The sequence below is a fragment of the Pseudonaja textilis genome, chromosome 2 (genome assembly GCF_049901715.1).
Source record: "Pseudonaja textilis isolate UNSWEBS1 chromosome 2, rPseTex1.2, whole genome shotgun sequence".
Taxonomy (NCBI): domain Eukaryota; kingdom Metazoa; phylum Chordata; class Lepidosauria; order Squamata; family Elapidae; genus Pseudonaja; species Pseudonaja textilis.
The window spans coordinates 5729972-5756570 of NC_141991.1; the positions used below are offsets into that span (position 1 = coordinate 5729972).

The window sequence follows — 26599 nt, forward strand, 5'->3', positions numbered from 1 at the left end:
GAGAACAGGATATAAGAGGGGCGTTTGCACACAGCTCCTTACTGGAAGCAAAGCATGCATTATCTTTGTTGCGGCTTATCTGGGTTTTGGCATCCCCCCAACTGTGGTTGCTGCGTTATTTTGTGGAAGTCTGCAATTTATCATCCTGGCCTGTCGTGTTAATTACTTCAGTGTGGTTTATGTTGGTTTTTTTTATTTCTAACTATCTATACTTTGGGTTAGGACTGCATTTGTTCCCTTCGTAGACTGGTTTTGGAGAGTTTGATATCCAGCCGAGGATAACTGGACATTGGGGGCCCAAGTTGGAGGCATTAAAGGGAATTTATTCTGCTTTCGTGACTTTGTTATTTTTGTGTCACGCCCTGGGTCATCACATTAAGTTACTTTTTTCAGTCCTGTTGTAAGTTTCTCCAAGACTACCTGTGCACGTGTTCAGCAAGGACTCCAAAACTTTACGTTATCCACCCGACGGTCCTACCTGCCCAGGTCAGGCTTTGGGCCCCGTCCTTATCCAGTTTCTTTTGGCTTAATGCAGGGGTGGGATTCAAATTTTTTTAAGAACAGATTGTGTGGGTGTGGCTAGGTGGGCGTGGCCACGTGACTGGGTGGACGTGGCTTTTTTGGTTTTTGCAGCATTCCCCCCTGTGTTCTGTTTTTGAGCCTCCTGGGCCTCAGGGGAGCCTTCTGTGGGGGCTATTTTTGCTCCAAGAAGGCTTCCCTGGGGCCCAGGGAGGACAAAAATGGAGCCTGGGGAGCTCCATTTTTGCCTTGCTGGGCCCCAGGGAAGCCTCCTGGGAGAAGCAGTAAGACACCCAGGTCACCAGACAAGACGGATGAGGAAAGCGATTGGAGAGGAGGGTCTGGGGTCCCTCCTTTTCCGAACACACCAGGGATTTACACACGCTCACGTCCAACCCAGGGAGCCAGATGCGCACGGTCTCTGATGGGAACTGCGAACGCCACTCGCTTTCTACTGGCCCACGGCGCTGGACACTCACAGTCCCCAATGGGAACCGCAGTAGTCTTTCACCAAAGTCACTCTTGACAAGTCCTCCCACCTTTTCCTAAGAGAGGGTGATCAGTCCTCTCCTCCGTCCCTGCTTACAGGGAGGGATTATTTCCCAAATCCAATACTTGCCTGCAGGCGTCTTCCCTCTCCATGGCCGGCTGGAAGATGTCCTGGTCTCCTCACCTGTGGTTCTTGGAGGTGTCAATCGCCGCCGCCAGAGAACAGCAGTCTCGGGAAGTCCCTCGGATTCAAAAGACCGATGGCGCCGGGGATGTTCCTTTCAACTCACCGATGTACTGGCACTCGGGATGGACCTTCCAGCGGGCCTCAGGGCCCCTTGTGTCCTGCCGCGGTTGCCATTAAATGTTGCAGCAATTCTTGCTTCCAAATCAAGACACAAGACCACGAAAGGTTAGAGAATACAGGTTTTTATTTGCGCAAAAGGTTCAGAGTATTAGCATGGCAAATTCTGAACCCCCAGCTCTTCCTGAGGCGTTATTTTTATACCTATTATGACCTCAGCTTAGGCCGGGGCGTTCCTTTCGTTGCAGCAAATCACGTTTCCAAGGCAGGACACGAGACCACGAGAGGTGGGAGAATACAGGTTTATTTGCGCAAAGCGTTCAGAGCATTAGCATGTCAAATTCTGAACCCCCTCACATTCTTGGGGTTGGTTCTTTTATACCTATGATGACTTCAGCCCAAGCCTGGGCGTTCATCTTTGACATATTTACCAAATATGGACTTTGTACCTACTAGATAATAAGAAAACTTACAAAACATCTTTTTCAGAGAACAGAATTGAGAAAAGAGGATATGAACAGAGAAAAGAGGATATGAACAAGCATATTTTGTCTTATACCGTTATCTTACACCTGCAGATATTTTCCGTAACCACCCTTGTTTACAGCAACCGTTACTTTGTTACTTCCTTAAAATAGGTTTCCTAAGACTTGAGTTAGTACAAGCAGAAGTCTGATGATCTGTGTATAATATAGCAAGATTATATTTAAATAGCAAGATTATATTTAATATGTCCTTTTTCTGGTCCTACTTCATGTTTATTACATTTTACCAAATAAGGACAATATTGTATACATCTCTGAGAAGGAACTATAGAGGAATTGAGAAGTACAATTTTAATTGCTCAGTTATCTTACACCATCAGCTATTTTTCATGTCCAGCTCCTGAGTTCAGCAACTTTATGGGTTTTCACAATGTTACGTTAAGCAAAGCTTCGGGGAAATTGGGGATTTTGCTAAATATGACTTGACTTGTGTTAAATATGAAAAATGTTTTATGTGTTATTTTTCAACTGCTTCACTGAAACATTACTTTTATACATATCATGACCTCTGCTTAGGCCGGGGCGTTCCTTCTGTTACATTTTACCCAAAAAGGAGAATATTGTATACATTTCTCTAAAGGAAATATAGAGGAAATGAGAAGTACAATTTTTGATTACTCAGTTATCTTATACCATCTGTTATTTTCCATGTCCCCCCTTGTTTACAGTAACGTGGTTAGTTCCAGTTCCTTAGTTCATGGCTTTACACTGTGGAAAGGGAACTTCATGAGGACAGTAGTGATACCCAAGCAGGAAGAGCCCAAAGGGAACATCAGGCTAAGCCATAAAACAAACTTGCATAGGAAAAGAGATTTAATAAAAGGTATTGAAAGAAGCCCCCTAGGCAAAAAGCCAAGTAATTAAGAAAACTAGGGAAACAAAAAGAAATCCCTTACAAACAAAAGGCCATGCCAAATCAGCAAAACAAATAAGACAAAAGACCCATAGCAGACAGGAGATTGCCACTAAACAAATATAAGAAATGAAACTAATAATCCAATCAAACCACCCGGCAGAGTTTACCCTCTGACGGACACCCCCCCCTGATAGGATTTCACTCACACACAAAAGGAGAAAAGGTATAAAAATCAGGAGTTTATTACACAAGGCTGGCTAGCCCCAGGAACACAGACTTCTTGCTATCTCTTGCCTTCCTGGAAATTAAAGAAACTTGCTTCCAAATAGCTGCCTGTCTGTGTCCTTACTCTGAAAGCACTCCCAGCAGGAAAAAAGAACCCTTGGAAGAAAGGCATTTTCAGCCTTTCAACAACACAATATTTTTACAAGAAGCAAGACATGGGGTCAGGGGATTTCTGCTAAGTGTGTACATTTTTTATTAGTAATTTTCCATACTGCTTCACCAGAATTCTCCACCCAACCACTGGAATTACTCCCCCAGGTATGTAAGCTTCACAAATCACGGTTAAACAAATCAGGGTTTAGCTGAGGGCTCTGTAACTTCTGGGATGAAGACCGATCCCAGCTCGGAGAGTGTGCTACAGGCAAAACCCAATTTCACATCATGGCCTTCACGGTTAAGCAAATTAAATAGAATTAACATGGTTTTTCTGCCTTCTTCTATTTCATCATTTCCCCTTCCTTCAGTGTGGAATTTGCGAACAAGGCCACTGAGCAACCTGGGCCTCCTCCTCTTCTTCTTAGTTCCCTCTTTCTCCCTTCTCTACTTTATAGGTCAATTCGCCTTTTCCCTCCATTTCTCTCTCTTGGGCTTCCTCTCTACCGCTTCCTAACAAGACCCCGCTCGATTGAAAACTTTGTGAAACACTCGTCAGTCAACCTGAAGCGCTGACATCCCAGGCTTCTTCAAGGGCCAAACAAAGAAGCAATTGATTTACAGAAATTCTGTCCAGTTTGGTCAAACAAAAAGCAAGAGAAATATTAAAAAAAAAAAACACACCAAGGATATTTATTCCCTCTTCTTCTAAGATTAAGCACAAAGAGGATCCCTTCTGGGTTGGGAGAACCTGAGTGATTGCTTTTGGGAATGAGGAAAGAGAGAGAGAGAGAGAGAGAGAGAGAGAGAGAAAGGAAGGAAGCAAGAAAGGAAAGAAAGAGGGAGGGAGGGAGAAGGAAGAAAGAGGAAGAGAGAGAGAGAGATTAGATAGGATAGATAGAATAGATAGGATAGAGAGATGGATGGATAGGTAGGATAGATGATATACATCCTATATCTATCTAGCCATCCATCCATCCATCCATCCATCTTCTATCCTGATGATAGATGGATGGATGATCTATCTATCATTATCTATCTATCCATCTATCCTGATGATAGATGGATGGATGGATGGATGGATGGATGGATGGATGGATAGATGGATGGATGGATGGATAGAGCCTTTTGCAGGATCCAATCTGTATTGATACCGGGGACCAGAGGGGTTTGTCTTCGAGCCCATCCCCAGGGAACTTCTCTCCAGCTGTGTGTGTGTGTGTGTGTGTGTGTGTGTGGTGTGCTGTTTGTGATATTTATGGCGCCTGTTGTGTGGGGCTTTTTGAGACATTGATTGGGTTGGCTTTTAAGTCGTTAAAAGTGTCTCTACATTTCTTCTTTGCTTCTCGCACAACCCCCGGCTGGAATCCGGGGCCGGAAATTCTTCTCCCAAAACAAACCTTTCCGTTATGGAGAACCTCCCGACCGAGAAGAAAAAGAGGCCAAACTTTCCTGCCATTGTCAGGTTTTCGAGGCTCTCTAAAGAGGTCCAACAAGCTACAGGTCGATCCATTATTGTTTTTTGTTTAAATTTTGGCCAGTGCGCTTGAAGACCGCAATGGGTTTTTTTTTTTTTTGGAGGGTGTGTGTGGAGTTAAAGATCCCTACCTGGCAAAAGCGGGCAGCCTTCTCCGAAGGATTCAGCGCCGATGCAGGGAAGGGATCGCCCTGGAAGGCGGCGGCGGCGGCGGCAGCAACAGCGAAGATCCAACCCGGATGACTTCCAGCAGCCGAATGAGCCGAGAAGAGGAAGCGCGCGGGGCTTCGGGGAAGGGGGCGGTTCCTCTCGGGCCCCGCCTCCTTCAGACAGCCACGCCCGCCTCCCCTTTGACAATGAAAGCCGTGCTGCCTCCCGCCCATTGGGCAGCGGGGAGGAGATTGGCCCCGCCCATTCCCCCCTCTTCCTCCTCGCGAGTTCTCTAAGCCAGAGGCTAACTTTGCAAAGCTGGCTGGGGAATTGTGGGAGTTGGAGTCCGCCAGGCTTAAAGTTGCCAAGGTTGGAGACCCCTGCAGGAAAGTTCAAATCTGGGGGTTTGGAAAGAGGGGGGTCAAAGTTATGTTTATATATATATATATAATAAAGGATGGGGGAAGAGGAAAGAGGAGGAGGAAGAAGAGGAAGGAAAAAAGAGGAGGAAGGAGGAAAGGAGGAGGAAGGAAAAAGCAGAAGGGGAAGAAGGAGGAGAAAAGGAGGAGGGGAAGAGGGAAGAGAAAGAAGAAGAGGAAGGAAAAAGGAGGAAGGAGGAAAGGAGGAGGAAGAGGGAGGAGAAAGGAGGAAGGAGGAAAGGAGGAGGAAGAGGGAGGAGAAAGGAGGAGGGGAAGAAAGAGGAGAAAAGAAGAGGAAGGAAAAGAGGAAGGAGGAGAAGAGGAGGAGGAAGAGGGAGGAGAAAGAAGGAAAAAGGAGGAAGAAGGAGAAGAGGAGGAGGAAGAGGGAGGAGAAAGGAGGAGGGGAAGAAAGAGGAGAAAAGAAGAGGAAGGAAAAGAGGAAGGAGGAGAAGAGGAGGAGGAAGAGGGAGGAGAAAGAAGGAAAAAGGAGGAAGAAGGAGAAGAGGAGGAGGAAGAGGGAGGAGAAAGGAGGAGGGGAAGAAAGAGGAGAAAAGAAGAGGAAGGAAAAGAGGAAGGAGGAGAAGAGGAGGAGGAAGAGGGAGGAGAAAGAAGGAAAAAAGGAGGAAGAAGGAGAAGAGGAGGAGGAAGAGGGAGGAGAAAGGAGGAAAAAAGGAGGAAGGAGGAAAGGAGGAGGAAGAAGGAGGAGAAAGGAGGAGGGGAAGAGGGAGGAGAAAAGAAGAGGAAGGAAAAGAGGAAGAAGGAGAAGAGGAGGAAGAGGGAGGAGAAAGAAGAAGGAAAAAAGGACGAAGGAGGAGGAAGAGGGAGGAGAAAGAGGAGGAAGGAAAAAGCAGGAAGGGAAGAGAGGAGGAGAAAGGACAAGAGGAAAGAAAAAGGAGGGGAAGAGGAAGGAGGAAGAGGAAGGAAAAAGAAGGAAGAGGAAGGAGGGAAGGAGGAGGAGGAAGGAAAAAGGAGAAGCAGGAGGAGGGGAAGAAGAAGGAGGTCTCAAGGCGCCTTATAAGGACATATGAAAGAAAGAAAAAATAGTAAGAAAAAAAGAAAAATAATAAAACAATAACCCCACCCGGCCCCAACAATCAATATTGTCTCCATCCCATACCATGATCTCAATCCTGACTAGATACAGGTAGTCCACGACTTACAACAGTTCATTTAGTGACCGGTTGAAGTTACAACGGAACTGAATGACCCATTTCCCCCATGATCGCATAGTCAAAATTCAGACCCTTGGCAACTGACTCATATTTATGACGGTTGTAGAGTCCTGGGGTCCTGTGATCCCCTTTTGCGACCTTCTGACAAGCAAAATCAATGGGGAAGCCAGATTCACTCAACGACCGTGTTGCTAACTTAACAACTGCAGTGACTCACTCAACAACTGGGTCAGTTTTACAACTTGGGTTATAACTTTCATTTATTGTCCGCCTCAGAATGGTAAGAAATGTCTCCATCGTTGTCCTCCATGCTTTCTCTCAACCTTTGGATATACAGAGATTCTCACCATCCTTGGCATTTTCAAGAAACAATTAAATTGTCCAAGTAACGTAATGAGACGATTGGATTTTCCCCACAGAGAAAAATATTGGAGCCCATGGCTGCATGTTTCACTCGGGGCCAATTTTCACTCGGTAGCTTATAAACAATTTGTAGGAGCCTAAGGGGGCCCTTTCTCCTGGTGACACCTTAGTTTTGTTTCACGCCCCTTAAGGAGTTGCGTGTATTTGAACTCTTCAGAATCTCCACCCATCATTAACGCAGGTTAACTCGCATCGGAGCAAAAGTCTGCAGAGGTTTTCAGTTCTGATTGTCCCAGAGGTGCTTTTTTTCACGAGGCAAGTGGACTTTCTTGTCTTTTTCTTTGAAGAGGTTTCGCTTCTCCTCCAAGAAGCTTCTTCAACTCTGACAGGAGTTGCATTCCTTGCAGACAGCCGGTCATTTGCGTCCTTTTAGAGGGTCACTGAGGCCACTTGGAGGTTTATCTGTGTCCTCAGGGTCACCTGAGTAGTTTTCCTGGTTACTGTGGTTTGCAATTTTTTCCCTCTGGAAATCCATTCCTACTCTCACACCATTCAAAGGTGTGTTCACCCCCAATTATATAGCTAAAAGTCTGTAGAGATTCTCAGTCATCCAGGTCAAGGTTGACCCAAAGGTGTTTTTTTTCAGGAGGGTAACTGGACTTTTATTAAAAACAAGGACAAAATAGGCTGAAAAACAGCTTCCTTAGGAAAGTACAAAACATTCTCAAAGATCCATCTCATCCTTTTTTTTGAACTATTACCATCGGGCAGGATAATAAAAACAATGATAATACAGAATAAAACAAGGATAATAAAAACAAGGACAAATAGGCTGAAAAACAGCTTCTATCCCAGGCCAATATCTCTACTGTATTCTACTGTATAGTGCAGAAGCAGTGTGAGAAAATACCAAAAAGGTATTAATACTATTAGCAGAAGTTATTTGACGTATATGTTGCAAACTTTAGAAAATACAGGGACTTGCTGAATATAACACGTAACCTGACCTATGCATGTAACGTGACCTATGTGCTAGGTATTTTCTGAAATGTATTGCAAGAGGTGGCTACCAGAAGTAACCGATGGTGTAAGATAATAGCATATATGGAAAATGTAGCAAGAGAGCCGTATGAAAACTACTCCTTTTCTGTCACGGTATAGCCAGATAACAGTAACTAGGTGAGTCTGGGGTTTGTAAGCTGAATAAAAGTCACACCTCGGGAGTAACCCGGCGTTCAGAATTTGACATGTTAATGCTCTGAACCTTTGTACAAATAAACCTGTTTCGCCAACCCTTCGTGGTCTTGTGTGCTGAACTGGTGACTAAGATTGCTGCAACAGTGCAGTGTTGGTGCGGTATTGTGGGTTTTCGGTTCAATGCGTGGAGGGTGAAGGATGTGTGTTTGTGTTTATTTTTCAGGGTCACGATGCGCACTGAAGATGGCGTTTGATTTCGTTGTATGAGGTGTGCAAGGACAATAAAGTAAACCAAAACTAAACTAAACTTTCTTGTCCATTTAGTGAAGCACGCCTCCTTGTGGCAAGACACACACACACGCACACAAGAAACACACCGCTGTCCACTATATACAGAATGTAATTTTATTGACTCAGCAATCCAAAATAATTCTCTTTCTGAGATACAAAAATAATTAGAAGCATTTAGAGCAGCACCCAGGTTGAACGAACCGGAAGGCAAAGCAGGATTTAAACAGGTCAGTCAAATGAGAGCCAGAAGACCCGGCTCTGGCCCCCACTTGCTCCAGCTGATGTCTTCCAGATGTTTGGGACTTCAATTCTCACATCTGCAGGACACCAGAGTGGGAAAGGCCATTCTGGGACATAACTGGCCACATTCAGTTAGAAAGAATTGGGTGGAGGAGGTGGAGCAGGAGGCCATTTTGTAGAAACCAATTCTTTTTTTTTTTTAACCCTGGCAACTTTTAAGATGCAGGGACTTCAGCTCCCAGAATTCCCCAACCAGCATGCTGGGAGTTGAAGTCTTACTTACCTTAAAGTTGCCAAAGTGGAAAACTGAGAGAAACAGATATGTTAGCTTAGATAAATTGTTTGGGAACTGCTGCTCAGCCGGGAAAGCAGGTCTGCCTTCATAGCTGTTTCCATCACGTAGAGCCTTCTTGGTAGTGACCTCCCACTTCCACAAAAACAGTTATGAACCGCCACTGCGCTGTTGTTGTTTTTTTTCAGGATGCAGATGGCACGTATGTATATATTACACACATATATTACATTTAAATACCTTGGTCTTTCTAAGGTGCACAAATGATTTCAGCCCTTTCCCCCCCCAATAATTTATCCTCACAGTCACAAAAAGCACAATTAAGGCTTAAGAATTGTGATGGCCAAGATCAACTAAACTATACTCTAAATTACTAATATATCTTTAAGGTGAGGAACTTATCTTCCTGCCCCAAATCTTGTCCAAGGGTTTCTCGGTCAGCTGCTTTCAAAGAATGTTTCTGAAGCTTTTGAGGGCACGAAATTGAGAAAGGCAGATCGAAAGTGTTACGTATGGTCCCTTTTAAGGGTCCGATATATTTTCTTTTTTAGCTGTATGATTCAAAATCACTCAGAGAGTTTGGCGAAGAGCAGGAAGTGAGATGCGAAGGCAGGAAGATGAACATTCTGAAAAGCTTTTTCGCTTTTGTGCCTGATTTATCTTGATTGTAATTCCTAGAAAGAAATTTAAAATCACATTATCTTTCCTGGTTTATTTATCAGTTCTCATAGCAACATACCCCCAGCCTTTTCCTTCTTTGTTGCCTTCACAGCAATCTGGCTAACAGCTGGAAAGAGGAAAAATGGCTGAAACTTGGTTAAAAAGAGCTTGTAAAAGTTAGGAAAGGATTTAAAATCAGGACTGGCTACCGTACAGTCCTGTTCACACAACGTGCTTAACCAAACCATGAAGGCAGAATATCTGATGAACAGAAAACGCCAATTTGAACGTGGTTGGAATGTCTCTTAAAATATGCTGACTATTTGAATGATCTATAGCCGTGGACTGAATATATAGTGGGTTGAAACTTGGAATTCCTGTAAATATAATTTTTTTTTCTTTTAATTTATTTTTATAAATTTTCATTTATAAACGTTTTCGAATAACATTCATAAACGTTTTTGAATAACAGTGCATTGGCAGAGCATTATTTACAAATAAAACATGACCAACATATGTTGGTAATAAATCTCAACATACTAACTGATAGCAATAGTAATGGTATAATAACAGTACTAATAGTATAACCAAGAGAATTGATCTAGGTTTCTTCTTACATTAAGTTACCTAGATTTTTATCAATTAGTACATTTATATGTATCTACCTCTTTGCTTTCCCTATATACAATATTAACCTTCATAATCTTACTTTCTCTAATTTCTACCTCTTTTTTCTATCCATTCATAGAATTTATTCCATGTCCAAAAGTATTCTGAATCATCTTTTGTCTTTTTAAAGGGTCCTTGGTACTCTCTGAGCTTGGCTGCTTTCTTGGAGACATTTTGTTATCCAACTTGATAACAACATCAGTGCTAGAAGAGAGCGAGGTTTACTTTCTGGTTTTATACTAGGGCCTTGCCCTGACAGTGTTGGTGTGAGTGTTCTTGGTGATTCCTTTAAAAATGATTTCTGTCTGACAGAACAATGACTGGGGGGTCTTGGAGAATCAAAGAAAGAACTTACCCAAACTTAGTGTCTCAGTGTGGACAATCCAGCTCTATACAGTAGTTTGTACAAGAAATAAGTTGCCATCCACACTTATCTGAAAGAGTGAAAATCAGAGTAAGATTTAGGCAGCTTCATAGGGTGTATAGTAAAATACAACAAAAGCAATCCCGATCGCAATTTCATATTCAATAAAATAAAACTAAATCTTAAGTTGTTGACTCCCTAATCCAGTGATGGCTCACAGTTTCGGCACCAAGTGCCCAAAGCGCGCACATACCCTCAAAATGCAACCCTAATCCTAAACCCCCTGTGCATGCGTCCTGCCCCTGTGTGACCCCTGAGCCCCCGCACATGCGTGAGTCCCCCATATGCGCACATGACCCCCGCATGTGTGGCCCCTCCCCCTGTGCATGCACGGCACAGACCCGAAGACCAGCTGGCCTGCGGGAGGCGCACATGCGTGGCAGAGCCAAGCTGGGGCAACGGCTTGCGTGCCACCTCTCGCACGCCTGCCATAGGTTCGCCATCATGGCGCCTAATCCATCCACAAAACACCTCAGAAAAACCAGTTCTTTGGGGAAAGCCATAAAATATAGGGGCCATCTTTACCTGGTGTTCCATAGACAGAAACCCTCTCTCCTTAAATCCTCCACCAGTGGTCTCCCTCCCCTCGCCCTTGCGCAAATGTTCTACCCTCCAGGCAAGCTTTATCAGGCAAAAATAGATAGTCAGCCCTTGGGACCGTATCACTCAGGTTGTTGTGGTTGGCCGGCAGCAGGTGTGGACGGCTGAGGAGAGCGAGAACTCAGATGAGGGGCCAGGACCATCAGGGAGTGGACTGCTGCCTTCAGAGATTGTGGGGGCTGGCAGCAGCGATGAGGAGGTTCCCGAGGAGCCTGTGCCAAGTGCGCGCAGGGCTGCTCGCAGGAAAGAGCAGCTGCAACAGCACAGGCGACTCGGAAGTAAGGCTGGAAGGTAATGGCCCCTCCTTCAAGAAGATGAAAGCCAGCTGGGAAGCGAACATTCTTTGCAGGAAGCAAAGACGTTTTGAAACCTCAGCCTCATGGACATTCCAGTATCCTGAGTTTGTATTTGAAGACTCTTGTGTTGTAAAATATTTCTAGGTAACCTTATCTGTTATTCCTGGCAGCCTCACGCAGTTTTGGCAAGGCTTGTGCTTATCAAAGTTAATTAGTTTGCAGCAGCCTTTTAACTGGGGATACGTAAGATTCATTAAAAGGTTTCTGTTCCCTTTGGTTCGTGTTTGTTTTATTGGAAAAGGATTTGGGTCAGAACCCAGGTTGGCTAAAGGGGATAGAAGACACTTGTTGTTACTTGCAAAGTTGTGTGTCTGACCTATCGTGACCCCGTGGACGTTCCTCCTGTCCTCTACCAAAAGACCCTTACCCTGATTCAAAGTAGTTTACTCTCACAGAGATACTTGTTGCTTATGTTTCTGAACCAATCATTTAATATTTACAAATGCAGGCAACCAATATCAGGAAATTGTAAAATTGGGGAAGCCAGGCCACATTTACAATGGTTTGTGCATCCTGCAGTCATGTGACTATGTCTTACAACGCATTTATTTTCATTTTCGGGGCAAAACCACGCGGACCATTGCTTCATTTAATGACCGCAGCATTCATTTAACAACCACTGCGAAACAGGTCATAACCATTTTACAATCATCACGACTTATGAGATTGATGGGCAGGATCCATTACAGTCATAAGTTAAGATTAATTCTACCATAACTTTGCACCATCCTTAAAGGAGGCAGTCAGTAAACAAGTACGACCTCTAATAAGAAATACCCTAGGGTTGAACTGTTGGACCGTCGACGATTTCCAAGCTTGGCTGTGAATTCTGAACTGATATTGGGGTTTTACTACAGCATTTATTCCCCCCGCCAAAAAAAACCCCCGCCCCGTTTCCTTCTTACCACAGCAGTGCTTATAGCCTCCATAGAAAGTTCCGTAAGTTCTGTAGGTTCAGCTGTTTCAACCAGCAATTCTGAACATTCAGGGCAGCAGGGTAGGTGGGTGGGAAGAGAAGAAACGGATTGGTTAAAAGATGAAAAGGCCAAAGGCAGGGGTCTTCAAACTTGACAGCTTTAAGACTTGTGGACTTCAATTCCCAGAATTCCTCAGCCAGCAGTGCTGCCTGGGGAATTCTGGGAGATGAAGTCCTTACATCTTAAAGTTGCCTGAGAAACAGTGGTGTAAAAGTTATGTTGTGACAGCTTTGCTACTGTTATAATAATAGTACAACAGCTTTATCCTTTCTCCCAAGAACTATCCTCCACGTTGCTCAGAGTTCCCTCCCTACGAAGCCAGTGCAGGGATGCTTCCAGCTCTCCTTCTGAAATTTTGCTTGGAAAGCTGGTGGACTATTTACCGGTGAATCTCATATTTCTGTATTAAATAAAGCGATGTGGTACTATGTACTGGAGTAAAAGGCCGTTGGTTTCAGCCCTTCGTTTGTCAATTCATGCTGTGTGTGGGATTCTCCCAAATCTGTTCTCACCGGCGAGATTCCTCATGGATTCCTCCCAATGCTTTGCAGTCTCCACGCTTCCAGCTGCTTCCAACTGGAAATGTGCCAGAGCCCTCCATTAAGAATAATAATAATAATACAGATAATGCTGCTGTTCATTGAAGTTTCTGATCTATTTTCCCCGAGGTGAGAAAAATCACTCCTTGGTTCTCAGTTTGCTGTGTGTTCAGGGGCCACTGTGTAAGCAAGCGTGAACTCTTTTTCACACCTTTCCAGCAGATGAAAGAAATGTGCAATGAAGCCGCCCAGAGTCACCTTGTAAGAGGGGTGGGCGGCACAAGAAATCCATAAATTATTAAAAAATGAAGGCGTTTTCATGATGAAATGTCAACTCAGCCACCTGTCACAATGTGTAACAAGCTGTCAGAATTCCTGTACAGGTAATTTTCAACTTACAACCACAATTTCCTTTGCTAAAATAAAAGTGGTTCAGTGATTTTATTCCCTTTTTTGCTCTCAGCTGCCTGAGGAATTCTGGGAGTTCAAGTCCACAAGTCTTAAAGTTGCCAAGGTTGAAGAGCCCTGGTCTAGGTGATGCTTAGATAACAGGAAAAAGCAACACGAAACATTATTTGGGTGGCCAGCCTAATTTCTTAGCTAGCCTTCTGTAATATGGATTCTTGCTTGAGCTCTGTGTGGAACCAAATACCGCCCGATACTCGTCCTCAAGATTCAGACCCGACTTTTGGCAAACAGATCCTCCCACCAGAGATTTGTCTCTGTTGCCTCGCCAAGTTCTTGCAACACCCATTTTATGAACCGAGCAGCACAAAATGTTCTGATCTCTGACTCTCCCAGTTTTTGAACCGGGATTGGCTATTTTTCATATTTGCCCTTTTGATCGGTGTTTTCAAATTATGGAAAATCATCCTTATTCTGCTTGGCTGAGGTGCTGTCCAGCTCCTTCAACAGGCTGTTTTTCCACTCTGGGTTTCAGCTCTGAAGAAAGATTTAGATCAGGACGTTCTCTGCTACTCCGTGCACAAAATGGGGGTTGCAATCACTAAGCACCCATTTCACAACCTCAGGGCTTAAAGAAGTGTGGACTTCAATTCCCAGAATTCCCTAGCCAGCATGGATGTTTGAAGACTGGGAATTCTGGGAGTTGAAGTCCACACATCCCCAAGGTGGCAGGGTTGAGAAAGTCTAATTTAGACAGACTGGGACAATTCAGAGACCGGCAACACAAGTTTTTGAAGAACTGGAAACCAATTCCCATCAGGACTCAGAACGGTGAGATGGCTTATATATTACAGGTTGGGTTTCCAGGTGAGTGTGAAAAATGTCACTCATTTTTTTTCCATGCCGTTGTAACTTTGAAACCAAGCAAACTGTTATGAGTCAAGGACTTCCTGTGCAATTCCAGACAAGTGGCTATAAGTGATGGAGCAGCCACAGCTTCTGGAGGCGAGTCGTTCCACTGGTTAACTCTTCTTATTGTCCGGAGATTTCTCCTAATATTTTGATTGGATCTCCCCTTAATTAGTTTCCATCCGTTGCTTCTTGTCCTGCCTTCAGGAGCTTTGGAGAACGGCTCTTCCCCCTCTTCTTTGTGGCAGCCTGTCATGCCCCTGTTGGAATCTGATTCCGAGGGGAAGGTCGAGCAGCTGACAGGGAATGGGAGTGTAGCTCCCGTGTCTGTGGAGGAAACTGGGGAAGGGCACAGTCCAGCTGGGCATTCAGGGGAAGACCCAGGCCCACCCCCTCTTCATCCTAGGGCATGCAGGGAGGAACCGAGAAGGGACCAACTTGTCTTATGGGAGAGGAAAGGGCCCTGATCCCCTTCATGGGCTGCAGCTGGGAAAACAGGATAAAGAGGGTGATTACGCACAGAACCTTGCTGGAAGCAAAGCGTGCACTATCTTAGTCAAGCCATACCTGGGTTCTGGCATCCTCCCAACTATGTGTGTTTCGTTATCTTTTGAAGTCTGCAATTCCTTACCCTGCCCTGTCTCGTTAATTGCTGCAGCATGGTTTGTGTTGGTTTTTATTTATATGTACTTTGGGTTAAGATTGAATTTATTCCCCTTTAAAAACTGTTCTTGGGAGTGTTTTTTCTCCAGCCGATGATAACAGGACATTGGGGGCAAAGATGGAGGAATTAAAGGGACTTTACCTACCTTTGTGACTTTGTTGCTTTTGTGCCATGCCCGGGTCAAGGACAGGCTCCTAACACGAGTCCGAAAACTTGGAAGCCTAAACCTCTAGTCGTGGTGACTGACCCAGATTGGATCCTGCCACGTTATTCTTGAGACAGAATGTATACGTAGTCCTCGGCTTGCGATCACAATACAGGTAGTCCTCGACTTACAACAGTTCCTTTAGTGACCGCTCAAAGTTACAACAGCACTGAAAAATGTGCCTTGTGATCATTTCTCAGAGTTACGACCTGTAGAGTATCCCCAGGATCAAAACTGTTGCAGCATCCCCCTTGATCATGGGATCAATACGCGGATGCTTGGCAACTGACTCACATTTATGACGGTGGCCGTGTCCCGGGGGGGTCAGGCGATCCGCTTTTGCGATCTTCTGACAAGCGAAGTCAATGGGAAAGCCAGGTTCCCTTAACCACAACGTTACCAGCTTAACGACTGCCCCAATTCCCTTAACCGCTGTGGCAAGAAAGATCGTAAAATGGGGCAAAACTCAACTGAACGAATGTTTCACGTAGCAACGATCGTGGGTCGTACATTGAGGACCACCTGCATTGTCACATTAAGGACCCCCTGCCCCCTTCTATGTCAGAAGAGAGTGAAGCAACCTAGAACTAAGCAGAAATTTCCTGACAGTTAGAACAATGAATCAGTGGAACAACTTGCCTCCAGAAGTTGGAAATGCTCCAACGCTGGAAGTTTTTAAGAAGAGGTTGGATAACCATTTGTCTGAAGTGGTGTAGGGTTTCCTGCCTAAGCAGGGGGTTGGACTAGAAGACCTCCAAGGTCCCTTCCAACTCTGTTATTCTAGACTTGGGGATGAATAAGAGATTTTTAAAAAAACAAAACGGATATTTTTACCGTAAAACTAGTTACCTAAAGAAGTGGCGGCCTCTTCTTCAGTGAAGATCTTCACTTCTTGAGAAGAGTCTATCTCTGGATTTTCTGTGAGGGAAGAAAAGTTTAGACAGGATGGCCCACCAAGCCTCCCCCAGTTCAGATTATCCTAAAAGTTTTTAACCTCTCTCCATAATCCATTTCTCAAGAACGCTTTACCTCTGGGACATTGAAAAAGCTAGTGCTGAAGGCAGTAGCCTTTTTTTTCTGGGGTGGAATGCAACATTTGTGAAGCTGCCTAGACAAGGGAGAACAATCCTCTCAAACGCCAAAGTGTGTAACCTTAAGGGGAGAGGAGCTGAGCAACAGCACTTAAGACTTGTATACCGCTTTACAGTGCTTTTACAGTCCTCTCTAAGCGGTCTACAGAGTCAGCCTCTTGCCCCCAACAAGTCCTCATTTTACCCAACTCGGAGGGATGGAAGGCTGTGAGTCTACCTTGAGCCTGGTGGGATTGTGAACTGCCAAATTGCAGGCAGCCGGCAGGCAACAGAAGTAGCCCGCAGTACTGCACTCGAACCACTGCGCCACCATGGCTCTTGGGTGTTGTGTTTTTGTTTCTGAATTGTGTCTTTGGGACTGGGCGAACTAGGATAGAGAAGGTGGCAGCAGTTGGTCTCAAAAAAAGGACATTTGGTTTCATTTAACGCAGACGTACAACAGTTGAAAATGTTAACAGCGTTGGCTTTATGACTCCAGTTTTACAAATGGAGCAGGATTCGTATTGTGATGTCCGATACAAACGTCTGGTCATTTGGCTTTCTTCATCTTCCCTGTGGATTTACAAGCCAATGAGCAGGTTAAGCTCCTTTCCATTCCCTGAATGTGTTCCAAGGGAGGCCAGACAACTCACTATCTGGATTCCTCCACCGAGCAGGAGGTAGGTCTGGATGGCCTCAATGGACTCTACATCCTCTCTCTCTCCCTGGGCCAGAATAAGTAGAATTCCCAACTGGAGGGGGTATGAAGATCAGTTCGGGTTACCCTTAAATAATTGTCTGCTTTTTTAAAATTTGAAATTCTTTGGTTTCTCCTAAGCTGTCCAGAGTTTCAACTCTTTTTGAGTTGAGTAGCCACACCCATTTATTAAATAAATGTTTTAAAAATAATAATTACGGAGCCTCCTCGCTGACGGACGGTAGATCGCAACTCTCTGCGGCTATCGTCCGTGCTCTTTCGTCGGAGAGCCCCAATTATCATGATTAGGGGCTGAAACTGCCTTGGAGGGGCAGCGGAGTAAGGGGAAGCAGCAAGCCGGATTGTGGGGAGCCGCATCTCCCCCCTTGGGCTTGGTTTTTTTATCTCCCGAAGATGACTGCAGTGGTGGTCTAAAATGGCCACCCCGAAGAGGACGACTCAGCTGGATTAAGCTTTGTGCAGGAGGGAAGAAAGAAGTGGATAATATCTGAACCGGGACAACTGGGTAATACAACTAAACCCCCGGGATTAAGGTAACATAGAATTTTTTAAGAAAAGAAAAGTGAGCGGCGAAATTACAAAGGGACAGAGAAAAAATAATAACAATAATAACAATTACAGTGGTTTGGTGTATTGGTGAAGGTGTTTGCCTAGAAACCAGCAGATGGCGAGTTCTAATTCTGCCTTAGCCCTGAAAGTCAGCAGAGTAGGCTAGCCCCTTTCTCTCAGCGTAACCCACCTGACAGGGTTGTTGTTATGGGGAAAATAAGAGGAAGGAATATTAGATTATGTTCGCTGCGTTGAATTGCCTACAAAGTAATAAAGAGGGGGATATAAATTTCATCAATAAATACACCTCTCCATATCTACCTTCCCTAACAGGCCAAAGAGGTGGGTTCACCTTTGCTCCCGTATAGTTCTCACCTGCATGTGCCTTTTCGTGCCTGCGCAGCTGAGAGCGTCGGATGAACCTTTTCTCGCACTGGGAACAGGCGTAGGGTTTCTCTCCCGTGTGAGTCCTCTGGTGGGTGAGGAGCGACATTTTCAGCTTGAAGGTCTTCCCGCAGTCGGGGCAGGAGAAGGGGTTCTCCTTGCTGTGGGTGGCTTTGTGAGCCTCCAAAGAGGCTTTCTGGATGAAACTCTTCCCACACTCAGGGCAGGCAAAGGGCTTTTCCCCCGTGTGGATTCGCTGGTGGCGGGCCAGGTTGCTTTTATTGTGAAAACTTTTCCCGCATTCGGTACACAGAGAGGGCTTCTCGCCCGTGTGGACTCGCTGGTGTGTATTGAGGGACGACTGCTGACTGAAGCTTTTCCCGCACTCTGGGCACTGGTACGGCTTCTCTCCCGTGTGGGTCCTCTGATGCATGATGAGATGACACCGTGAGTGGAAACTTTTGCCGCATTCCAGGCACGGGTGGCATTTCTCTTTCGCCGGGGGCTTGCCGTCTGCGGCGGAGGGATCTCCACCATTGACACTTTTCTTGGCGGTCTCTTGCAGCATTTCCCCTCGATGCATTCTCAAGTGCAGGAGGAAACCTCTTTTCCGCTTGAACTTCTTCCCGCAGTCAGAACAGATGAAGGGTTTTTCCTTGCTGTGGGTCGGTTCGTGTTCAATAAGGCACACTTTCTGTATGAAGCCTTTGCCACAGATGTGGCAGCTGTAAGGTTTCTCCCCTGTGTGGATCTTGGTGTGCCTCATCAGATTACCTTTGTTGGAGAACCTTCTTCCGCAGACGTTGCACAAATATCGTCTCTCGCCTGTATGGACCGTCTTGTGTTTACTGAGGGCTTGCTTCTTAATGAAGCTTTTCCCACATTCGGGGCACTTGTAAGGCCTCTCCCCCGTGTGGATCCTCTTGTGGACAATGAGGGACACGCGGCTCATGAAGCTTTTCCCACATTCGGTGCATTTAAAGGGTTTGTCTCCCATGTGGGCCCTCTCGTGCAGGATGAAGCTCCGTCTCCAGCGGAAACTTTTGCCACAAATTGAGCACTGATAGATCCGCTCTCCAATCATCCGTGTTCTCTCATGCGTGTTCCTTTTGTGCTTGGTCAGGTTGTTTCTGTAACGGAAGCTTTCACCACACTCCGAGCACTGATAGGGCGTCTCCCCTGTGTGAACCCTCTCATGCAGAATGAGGCGGTGTTTCCAGAAGAAGCTTTTGTCACAGTGCGAACATTTGTGGGGCTTCTCTCCTTTGTGGCTTTTCTCGTGACCTGTCAAAGCACATTTGGTTTTGAAACTCTTGCCGCACTCAGGACACAGATAGGATTTCTGTCCACCGTGTGTGTTTTGGTGGACCACCAGGGCAGCTTTGCCATTGTAGCGTTTGCCACACTCGGAGCATTCATAAGGCCTCTCATCGGTGTGCATGCGCTCGTGTTCAATGAGAGAATATTTAAAGATGAAGGTTTTGTCACAGTGCGAGCAGGCGTGCGGTCGCTCCCGGGTGTGAGCCCTTACCCTGTGTGCATTAAGGTATTTTTCAAGGGTAAAGCTCTGGTCACAGTCCGAGCATTTGTACAGTTTTTCCGCCGTGTGGATCCTCTTGTGTATCCGAAGTAAAGACTTCTGATTGAAGGTTTTCTCGCACACGGGACACGAGTACGTCTCGCCGGCGTGAATCTTCTGATGAACCGCCAGAGATGTTTTCCAGGGATAGCTCTTCCCACACTCCAAACATTCGTAGGGCTTCTCTCCAGTGTGGGTCCTCTGGTGCGTAAGGAGAGATGATTCCTGCCCAAAGGCCTTGCCACAATCCGAACACTGGTAAGGCTTGTCTCCTGTGTGGGATCTCTCGTGTGCAAGAAGACAAGCTTTCTTGTTGAACCTCTTCTCGCACATGGAGCATCCGTATCGCCTCTCCCCTGGATGTGATCTTCGGTGTTCAAGGAGCAATGATTTATTGGTGAAACTTTCCTCACACTTGGAGCAATTATAGGGCTTCTCGCTCACCGGAAAGTCCTCTTCTACCGTACAACTTTCTTCCACCACTTCGAAGGAGATCCTCCCGGGATCCACTTCCACCATTTCTTCCAGTTGGCCCTCTTGCTCTTCTGTCTCCTGTTCTTGCTTGTCACCTGAGGAATTAAACAAGTGATTTATTACCAGAGCTGGATGGACTCAACTGCTGATAAAAGAAGTTTTAAAACAAATGAAATCTTTTGACAAAGCACTCCAAAACCTATATGCAAGTCAGGAATTTACTAGAAGGAAGAAGAAAAAAAAGATGGATGCCAATAAAATTTCCATCCAGCAAAGGAACCAATAGAGGAAGGCTGTGTCCTAGCACAGGCCCAAGCCTGCCTGCCCCAATCCGTCCCCATCCCCTGGGTACCTGAAGGGTGGGAAAGTGAAGGGCACATGACACGGACTTTGTAACTTGCTGACTAACATAAGTTACTTGGTATTTTAATTTTATTTTCTCTCTTTTAAAATGATGTTCAGGTTTGTTAGCTTTTAACATTCATAAACTGATAAAGAAGCTGGAGACTAGCTCCAGATAGTACAAATTGGGGTCTGGTTTATTATCTCTTTTGTGAAATCCAAACCGCCTTTTTCTTTACAATTTACACGTCTTCTGATGTCAGGTCTCATTTTAATGAGCAAGTGTAACATTATGGGATGCAAATATGTAACCCGTAACGGATTTCCTATGCAAAGGGGAAGTTACTTTTATCCTGTCCAACCAGCTTTCCTCTTTCATTTTTCTTTTGTTATGTTAACAATAAAAAGGGATGTAAGCTAAGGATCCGGGTTCCCTCTTTGAATGAGAGGCATCCCTTTTGTCTGAATATTCTGATAAATCGTAATAAATTAATCTTCCTGTCTTGGTGTGTCTCGTTGGAAAACATGCGTGCTGAGGCACGAGCCTGAAACAGCCATATTTGGCCTTCAATTGTCCTGGGGTGGGTAGGCAGGCCTAGGCCTGTGCTAGATCTTCCCAAACTTCGGCCTGCTCCCAAGCCAGCTATATTCAGCCATATAAGGGAGTCCAAAGTCAGTCAGCAATAGTGACCGGTACACAAAGTCAGTTAAAGCCTGTAGGCTGAGGCCTACTTCCCAGTCAGACACACAAAGGCCTCCTGAGGCCTACCCTTGTCCTTTGGGAGTCCCCAGGCCTCAGCCTGCTCCCAAGCCAGCCAGTCAGCCATGCAAGTGAGCCTAAAGCCAGTCAGCAGAAGCAAATGGCAGGGCTGGTGGGGCAGTTACGGCCTGTAGGCCGAGGCCTACTTCCGATCCATCCAGCCAAGGGCTCCACAAACAGCCTCTTTATAAAACAGAGCCTCCTAACAGCCTAACTAGAAGTACTACTTGCAAAATAACATGAGGTTCCCATGAGGTAGGCAGCCTTCGTATGAAAGCTGAGCCTCCCATCATTTTTTTTTTTAGCAGAGGAGCCCTGCGGATGCAAACAGATAAATTGGATGCCTCTGGGCCCCCGAAGCTCCATGAGGAGCAGGCCGAGTCCTGCAAGTCCCTTGAGAGTACGAATGGGAAGTAGGCCTCAGGCCTACAGCGTGGAACGTCCTCCATGTGCCAGCGGCTTCAACTGACCCAGCTTCAGGCTCTCTTGCATGGCTAAGAAGACAACTCAAGATCGGGCTGAGGCCTGCAGGGCCTGGCAGGATGGATGGAGGTCACTGCAGCCCTCCTGTTTAAGGGCGAACAACTTTGAAACCGTCGCCTCAAACTTTAGGGTTTGTTATTAGCGTCTTAAAAGATGCTATTAATACTTCAACACAGCAGTCTAGGCCTCTTCTCTACCTATAGGAAAGCATGTGGTTGCTTACAAAACATGTGTTGCTATCAAAACAAAGGATCTTGGCCAAGGTCTTTTAGCCAAAGTCCTTTGTTTTGTTATGAGAGCAACATTCTGAAAGTTCTTCAATGCACTTGCAACTTTCCCAGCCTAGCAGGGAAAAAGTAATGTAACCTATAAATTTTGTCACGGGTGAAATGTTATCTAGAATCAATGTTTTCTACTGTTCAATTGTTGCGTGCAATCAATGTATGTTATGGTTTGTTTATTTACAGATTGCATGAGATTATATGTTTGAGCCTTGGTGGCGCAGTGGTTACAGCGCAGTATTGCAGGATGCTTCTGCTGCCTGCTTGCAATTTGGCAGTTCAAATCTCACCAGGCTCAAACTTGACTCAGCCTCCTATCCTTCTGAGGTGGGTAAAATCAGGACCCAGATTGTTGGGGGCAACTGTAAACTGCTTAAAGAGGGCTGTAAAAGCACTGGGAAGTGGTACATAAGTGTAAGTGCTGTTGCTATTACAGATTATATATTTGCTTCTGTACTCTAGAAGCCGCAAACATAATGGTGTCTTCTCTCCCAAATTCAGGGAATAAGTCTTCATCACCCTTGGGGTGCCTCAGTTTTGAGGCAACAAAACCAAGTCATAAGTATCTTTTTTGGGGGCGGTGGGTGTCAGTCATCACTTCAAATGATTTTTAAGTGACTGGCTTTAAGTTGAGGGGTACCTATATTCACCATCAAGCCTTATTAAAAAGGCAGGATGAAAAAAAAGGTTTTGTGACAACTTATCTATCTCAGAAATACTCTCTTCTCTGTCTCTCTCGGCATGTGTCTGTTATGTGTAAATAAATATAAATCAAAGAAGTGATACTCATTTTAATTCAATTTGGAAATTATTTATGGACTGTAATTCTGCATAGAGCTTCCTGCCACACTGGAAGTTTGAATTTCTTCCAACAGAAGGCTTTAAAACTGGCCCTAAAATTGAGAATGGGCCGATTCACAATAGTTAGAAATAGTATTATTTTGCAGTTTTTGTCTGCTTCTGAGTCAACTGTAATAGTCATTTTTAATGTGCTTCAACAGTTGCACGATTATCTTTGCTCTACTACGATTTGAAAGAATACTTGCGGGCTTCCTTCTTTCAGTTACTATCCTGTAAATTTTTAATGTCATTTTTTTTTTATACTTGGTAAATCCTTATTGCGTGTTCCTTTATTCTCTTTCTTTTCTTGCTTTCGAGAAATGCCATTCCAAAATTTATTCATTTAACACAAACAAACAAACAAGCATCTCTACTCCTCCCATGTCCGTAATTCCCTTTTGTCTGGTACCTGTCAGGTCCTCCTGGGTGGCTTCATTGCTTTCTGGATTCTCGGGGTTTTCCTGCTCCTCCCTACTGTCACCTCCGTCGGCTCCGATCGCGTGAGGGCTGGCCTGATCCTGGCTCTCTGACACAGCTCCATCTAGCCTCACCCAAAGACAAGAAGAGAAGAAGGGCCTTCAGTCAAGACCATTTTTCAGCTTCAACTTATGCCATGCTTAGAATAGAAATTCTGCGATCTATTACAGTTGTAAGTCGAGGACTACCTGTGGGGGGACATAAGACATTCTCACCCTGCAAGACACCATCCTCCTCCTTGGGGATATTCCTGCACCCCGATGTACGCTTTGTGTGGGAAGGGGTCCTCTTTGGTTTGGAGGCATCGGCTGCTCTCTTCTGAAACACAAAACACCCCCTGAATTCAGAAAGCTGGAAGCCAAAAACAAATGACAGTTTATGGCTTTATCGTCTATATTTGCCAAATATTTCCAGAGTGAAAGTTAGTGTCAACTCTGAAGCTGACGTGACTGGAGCCATTTGGGAGCTTCAGTGTTGTCACACTGGAGCTGAGGGACAGGGAGGGGGGGGAATAGAGCTAGCTGGGGTTTTGTAGCCAAAACAAAATACTTTCTCCTGGGAACCAAGGACATTCCTACAGGCGGTCAGAGAGGGAGGGGGGAGTGAAGTTACCAGGCAACCGGACCAGCAGTGGGATCCTAACTGTTCCACTACCGGTTTGGTGATCGCGCGTGCATGCACCAAACATGCGCACACCTGACGCCGGGCGCAGCTTTCCCCACACCAGCTGAGGCCTGCAGTGCCAATCAGCTGAGAGGATAAAGAAGAGAAAGGCGCAGGGGCTGGTGGGAGGGCCAATCCTGTGCTTTTTCTCTTCTTTCGCCTCTCAGCTGATGTGGAGGCTTTTTCCCCTCGTCTCGGCTGATCGTTGGGAGGCTTCGGTTCAGCCGAACCTGTCCAAGCCGGTCACGTACCACCACTGAACCGGACGACAACACCTTGATTGGACCATGCGACTGACTGACTGACTGGGGAAGGGAAAAACCTTTACTTTTAACTAGGTGAAAACTGCAGGAACCTTCAGAGTCGGTTTTCACCAAAACTGTGCCAATACGATGTATCCAATAAAACTATTATTTGAGGAATCCACCTGCCTCGAGAGTTTTGTTTGCTATGGGTGTATTATTTGGAACCCTGACAGTTAGGCCATCTCCTTCATCCAATATGCGCACCTCTTCCCTTTGCTGGCTCTTTATGAACTCCTCGGCCAGGCTTACGGCCTGGTCACAAGTGGAAGGCTCCCGTTCCTTGACATACTCCTGCACCTTCTGGGGCAGGATGGCCTGGAACTGTTCCAGGATTACCAATTCCAGCATCTGCAACTTGGTATGTTTCCCGGGCTTCAGCCACTGATGACAAAGATCCCACAGCTGGCAGCACGCGTGGTGAGGCCCTTCCATCTCCTGGTAGCAGAAGTTTCGGAAATGCTGGCGCTGAACCTCCGAGTGGACCACGGGCTCCTCGGAAGCGTTTTGCCGGGTCCCTTCCATGAGCTCCCTTCTGTTCCGAGCCTGGCGGAGGCGGAGGCTCTTCCTTCCTTGGGGTTCTGCGGGGACTTGGTCTCCTGGAGAGGCCACCCGGAGCTCCAGGGCAGAAGCAACTGAAGTGGACAAAGGACATTGAGGTCTTTAGTTCAAGCGCTGCTTCGGTATAGGCTAACAGCTATATCAGTTTGCGCAGGTCGCTTCGCGTATGTCAGCTGCGCTCTTTCCTTGACTTGGGGGCCCCAGTCAGAAAGCAAGTCATACCCCCTAGTTGCCTCAGGATGGGACTACTGCAATACACTCTACGTGGGGCTGCCCTTGAAGACGATCTAGAAGCTACAGAGGGTTCAATATAGCAATAGCACATAAGACTCATATACCGCTTTATAGTGCTTCACGGCCCTCTCTAAGCGGTTTTACAGAGTCAGCCTATTGCCCCTCAACAATCTGGGCCCTCATTTTTACCCACCTCAGAAGGATAGAAGGTTGAGTCAAACCTTGAGCCTGGTGGGATTTGAACAGCTGATAGTCAGCAGAAATGGCCTGCAGTACAGCACTCTAACCGTTGCGCCACCAAGGCTCTATTGCAAATGCAGCGACATAGGAGTAATTGGCGCTTCTCAGGATGCCCATGCATCATGACTGCTTCCTCAGCTGCATTGGTTACTGAACAGCCTCTGGGTGCAATTCAAGGTGCAGTGATCACCTATAAATCACCTCATGGCAGAGGATTGGACTACACAACCTCCAAGGTCCCTTCCAACTCTATCATTCCATTCTACTCCACTCTATTCTGCTTTGCTCTGCTCTATTCTAAATTCTATTCTATTCTTAATTCTATTCTTAATTCTATTCCATTCCATTGCACTTGAGGGACTGGTCGTCTCTGATCATTTCTGCCTGTCCTGGATGTTTCGACAGAGTTTTTTAGTACGGCTATGTCAATTCAGAAAGCTGGGTGAGTTTTCATGGTGTGTGGGAGGTTAGGATTAGGATCCTAGAAGTCAGCTTGAGCAGAACATCAATATTGCTAAATCTGTGGAATAGTTTTACCAGAACAAATGGTTATCGCGTACGATCTGACAATGCATTAAAGAGCTGGAATGCTTCTCTACACTAAAACATCAAATAATGGCTTTTCTCTGAATGAAAAAAAAAAGTAGCATGTCAGAATGTCCATGGAGATTCTCAGTCATCCAGTTATCCCAGGGGTACTTTTTCAAGAGGCAATTGGACTTTCTGCTTTTTCGTTGAAGATGTTTCGCTTCAAGCTTCTTGGATGAGAAGCAAAACGTCTTCAAAGAAAAACCAGAAAGTCCAATTGCCTCTTGAAAAAGCGCCTTTGGGACTAGCGTGTCAAAATTCAGAGCAAAGTTCCCTCCAAAATGGTGGGCCGTTTATGTTTTCCCTAATGACCAACTGTATGTTGATGCTCCCGGATAGGATATATTTAAGAGCAGTGGTTAGAATGCAGCACTGCAGGCTACTTCTGCTGCATGCCGGCTGCCTGCAGTTAGGCAGTTTGAGTCTCACCGGCTCAAGGTTGACTCAGCCTTCCGTCCTTCTGAGGTCAGTAAAATGAGGACTCAGATGGTTGGGGGCAATAGGCTGGCTCTGTAAACTGCTTAGAGAGGGCTGTAAAGTATTATGAAGCAGTATATAAGTCTAAGTCTGTGATGGTGAACCTATGCCATGCGTGCCACAGGTGGCATGCAGAGCAATTTGTGCTGGTATGCGAGCTGCAGGCAAACCTACCTCACTGCGCATGCGTGCGCCTCACAGCTGATTTTCAGCGGGTTTCAGGCCTTTTTTGGCCTCCCAGAGGCTTGAGGAAGGCTTCGGCAGACTTCTGCAAGCTTTGCGGGCCGAAAACGAGCCCTGTTTTGTCACTTCCTGTTTTTCCGAGAATATCGGAAGTGACAAAGCGGAGGTAGTTTTCGGCCTGCAAAGTTCTCCACAGAACTGGTCCCTGGTACCCAAAAGGCTGGCTTAGGACATGCTGACTGGGGAATTCTGGGAGTTGAAGTGCACACATATTTAATGGCTGCTAAAGTTGAG

General features: G+C 45.7%; 1 protein-coding gene across 8 annotated transcripts in view; it reads right to left on the bottom strand.

Annotated features, from left to right (window-relative positions):
• Window positions 1-8262: 8262 nt before the first annotated feature.
• Window positions 8263-26599, bottom strand: part of LOC113450945 (uncharacterized) — a 34870-nt gene continuing 16533 nt past the window's right edge. For 5 of the 8 annotated variants that reach the window (XM_026722276.2, XM_026722278.2, XM_026722277.2 and 2 more), the window contains exons 5-12: window positions 24230-24657; window positions 23273-23375; window positions 22990-23121; window positions 17813-19969; window positions 15950-16018; window positions 12307-12377; window positions 10377-10455; window positions 8263-9366 (exon numbers count right to left, since the gene is read on the bottom strand). In XM_026722276.2, coding sequence (XP_026578061.2) covers window positions 10411-10455; window positions 12307-12377; window positions 15950-16018; window positions 17813-19969; window positions 22990-23121; window positions 23273-23375; window positions 24230-24657 — 3005 coding nt within the window. In that variant the 3' untranslated portion in view covers window positions 8263-9366; window positions 10377-10410. The remainder of the gene's footprint in view (window positions 9367-10376; window positions 10456-12306; window positions 12378-15949; window positions 16019-17812; window positions 19970-22989; window positions 23122-23272; window positions 23376-24229; window positions 24658-26599) is intronic. The other 3 variants (XM_087927726.1, XM_087927727.1, XM_087927728.1) reach the window with 2 other exon arrangements.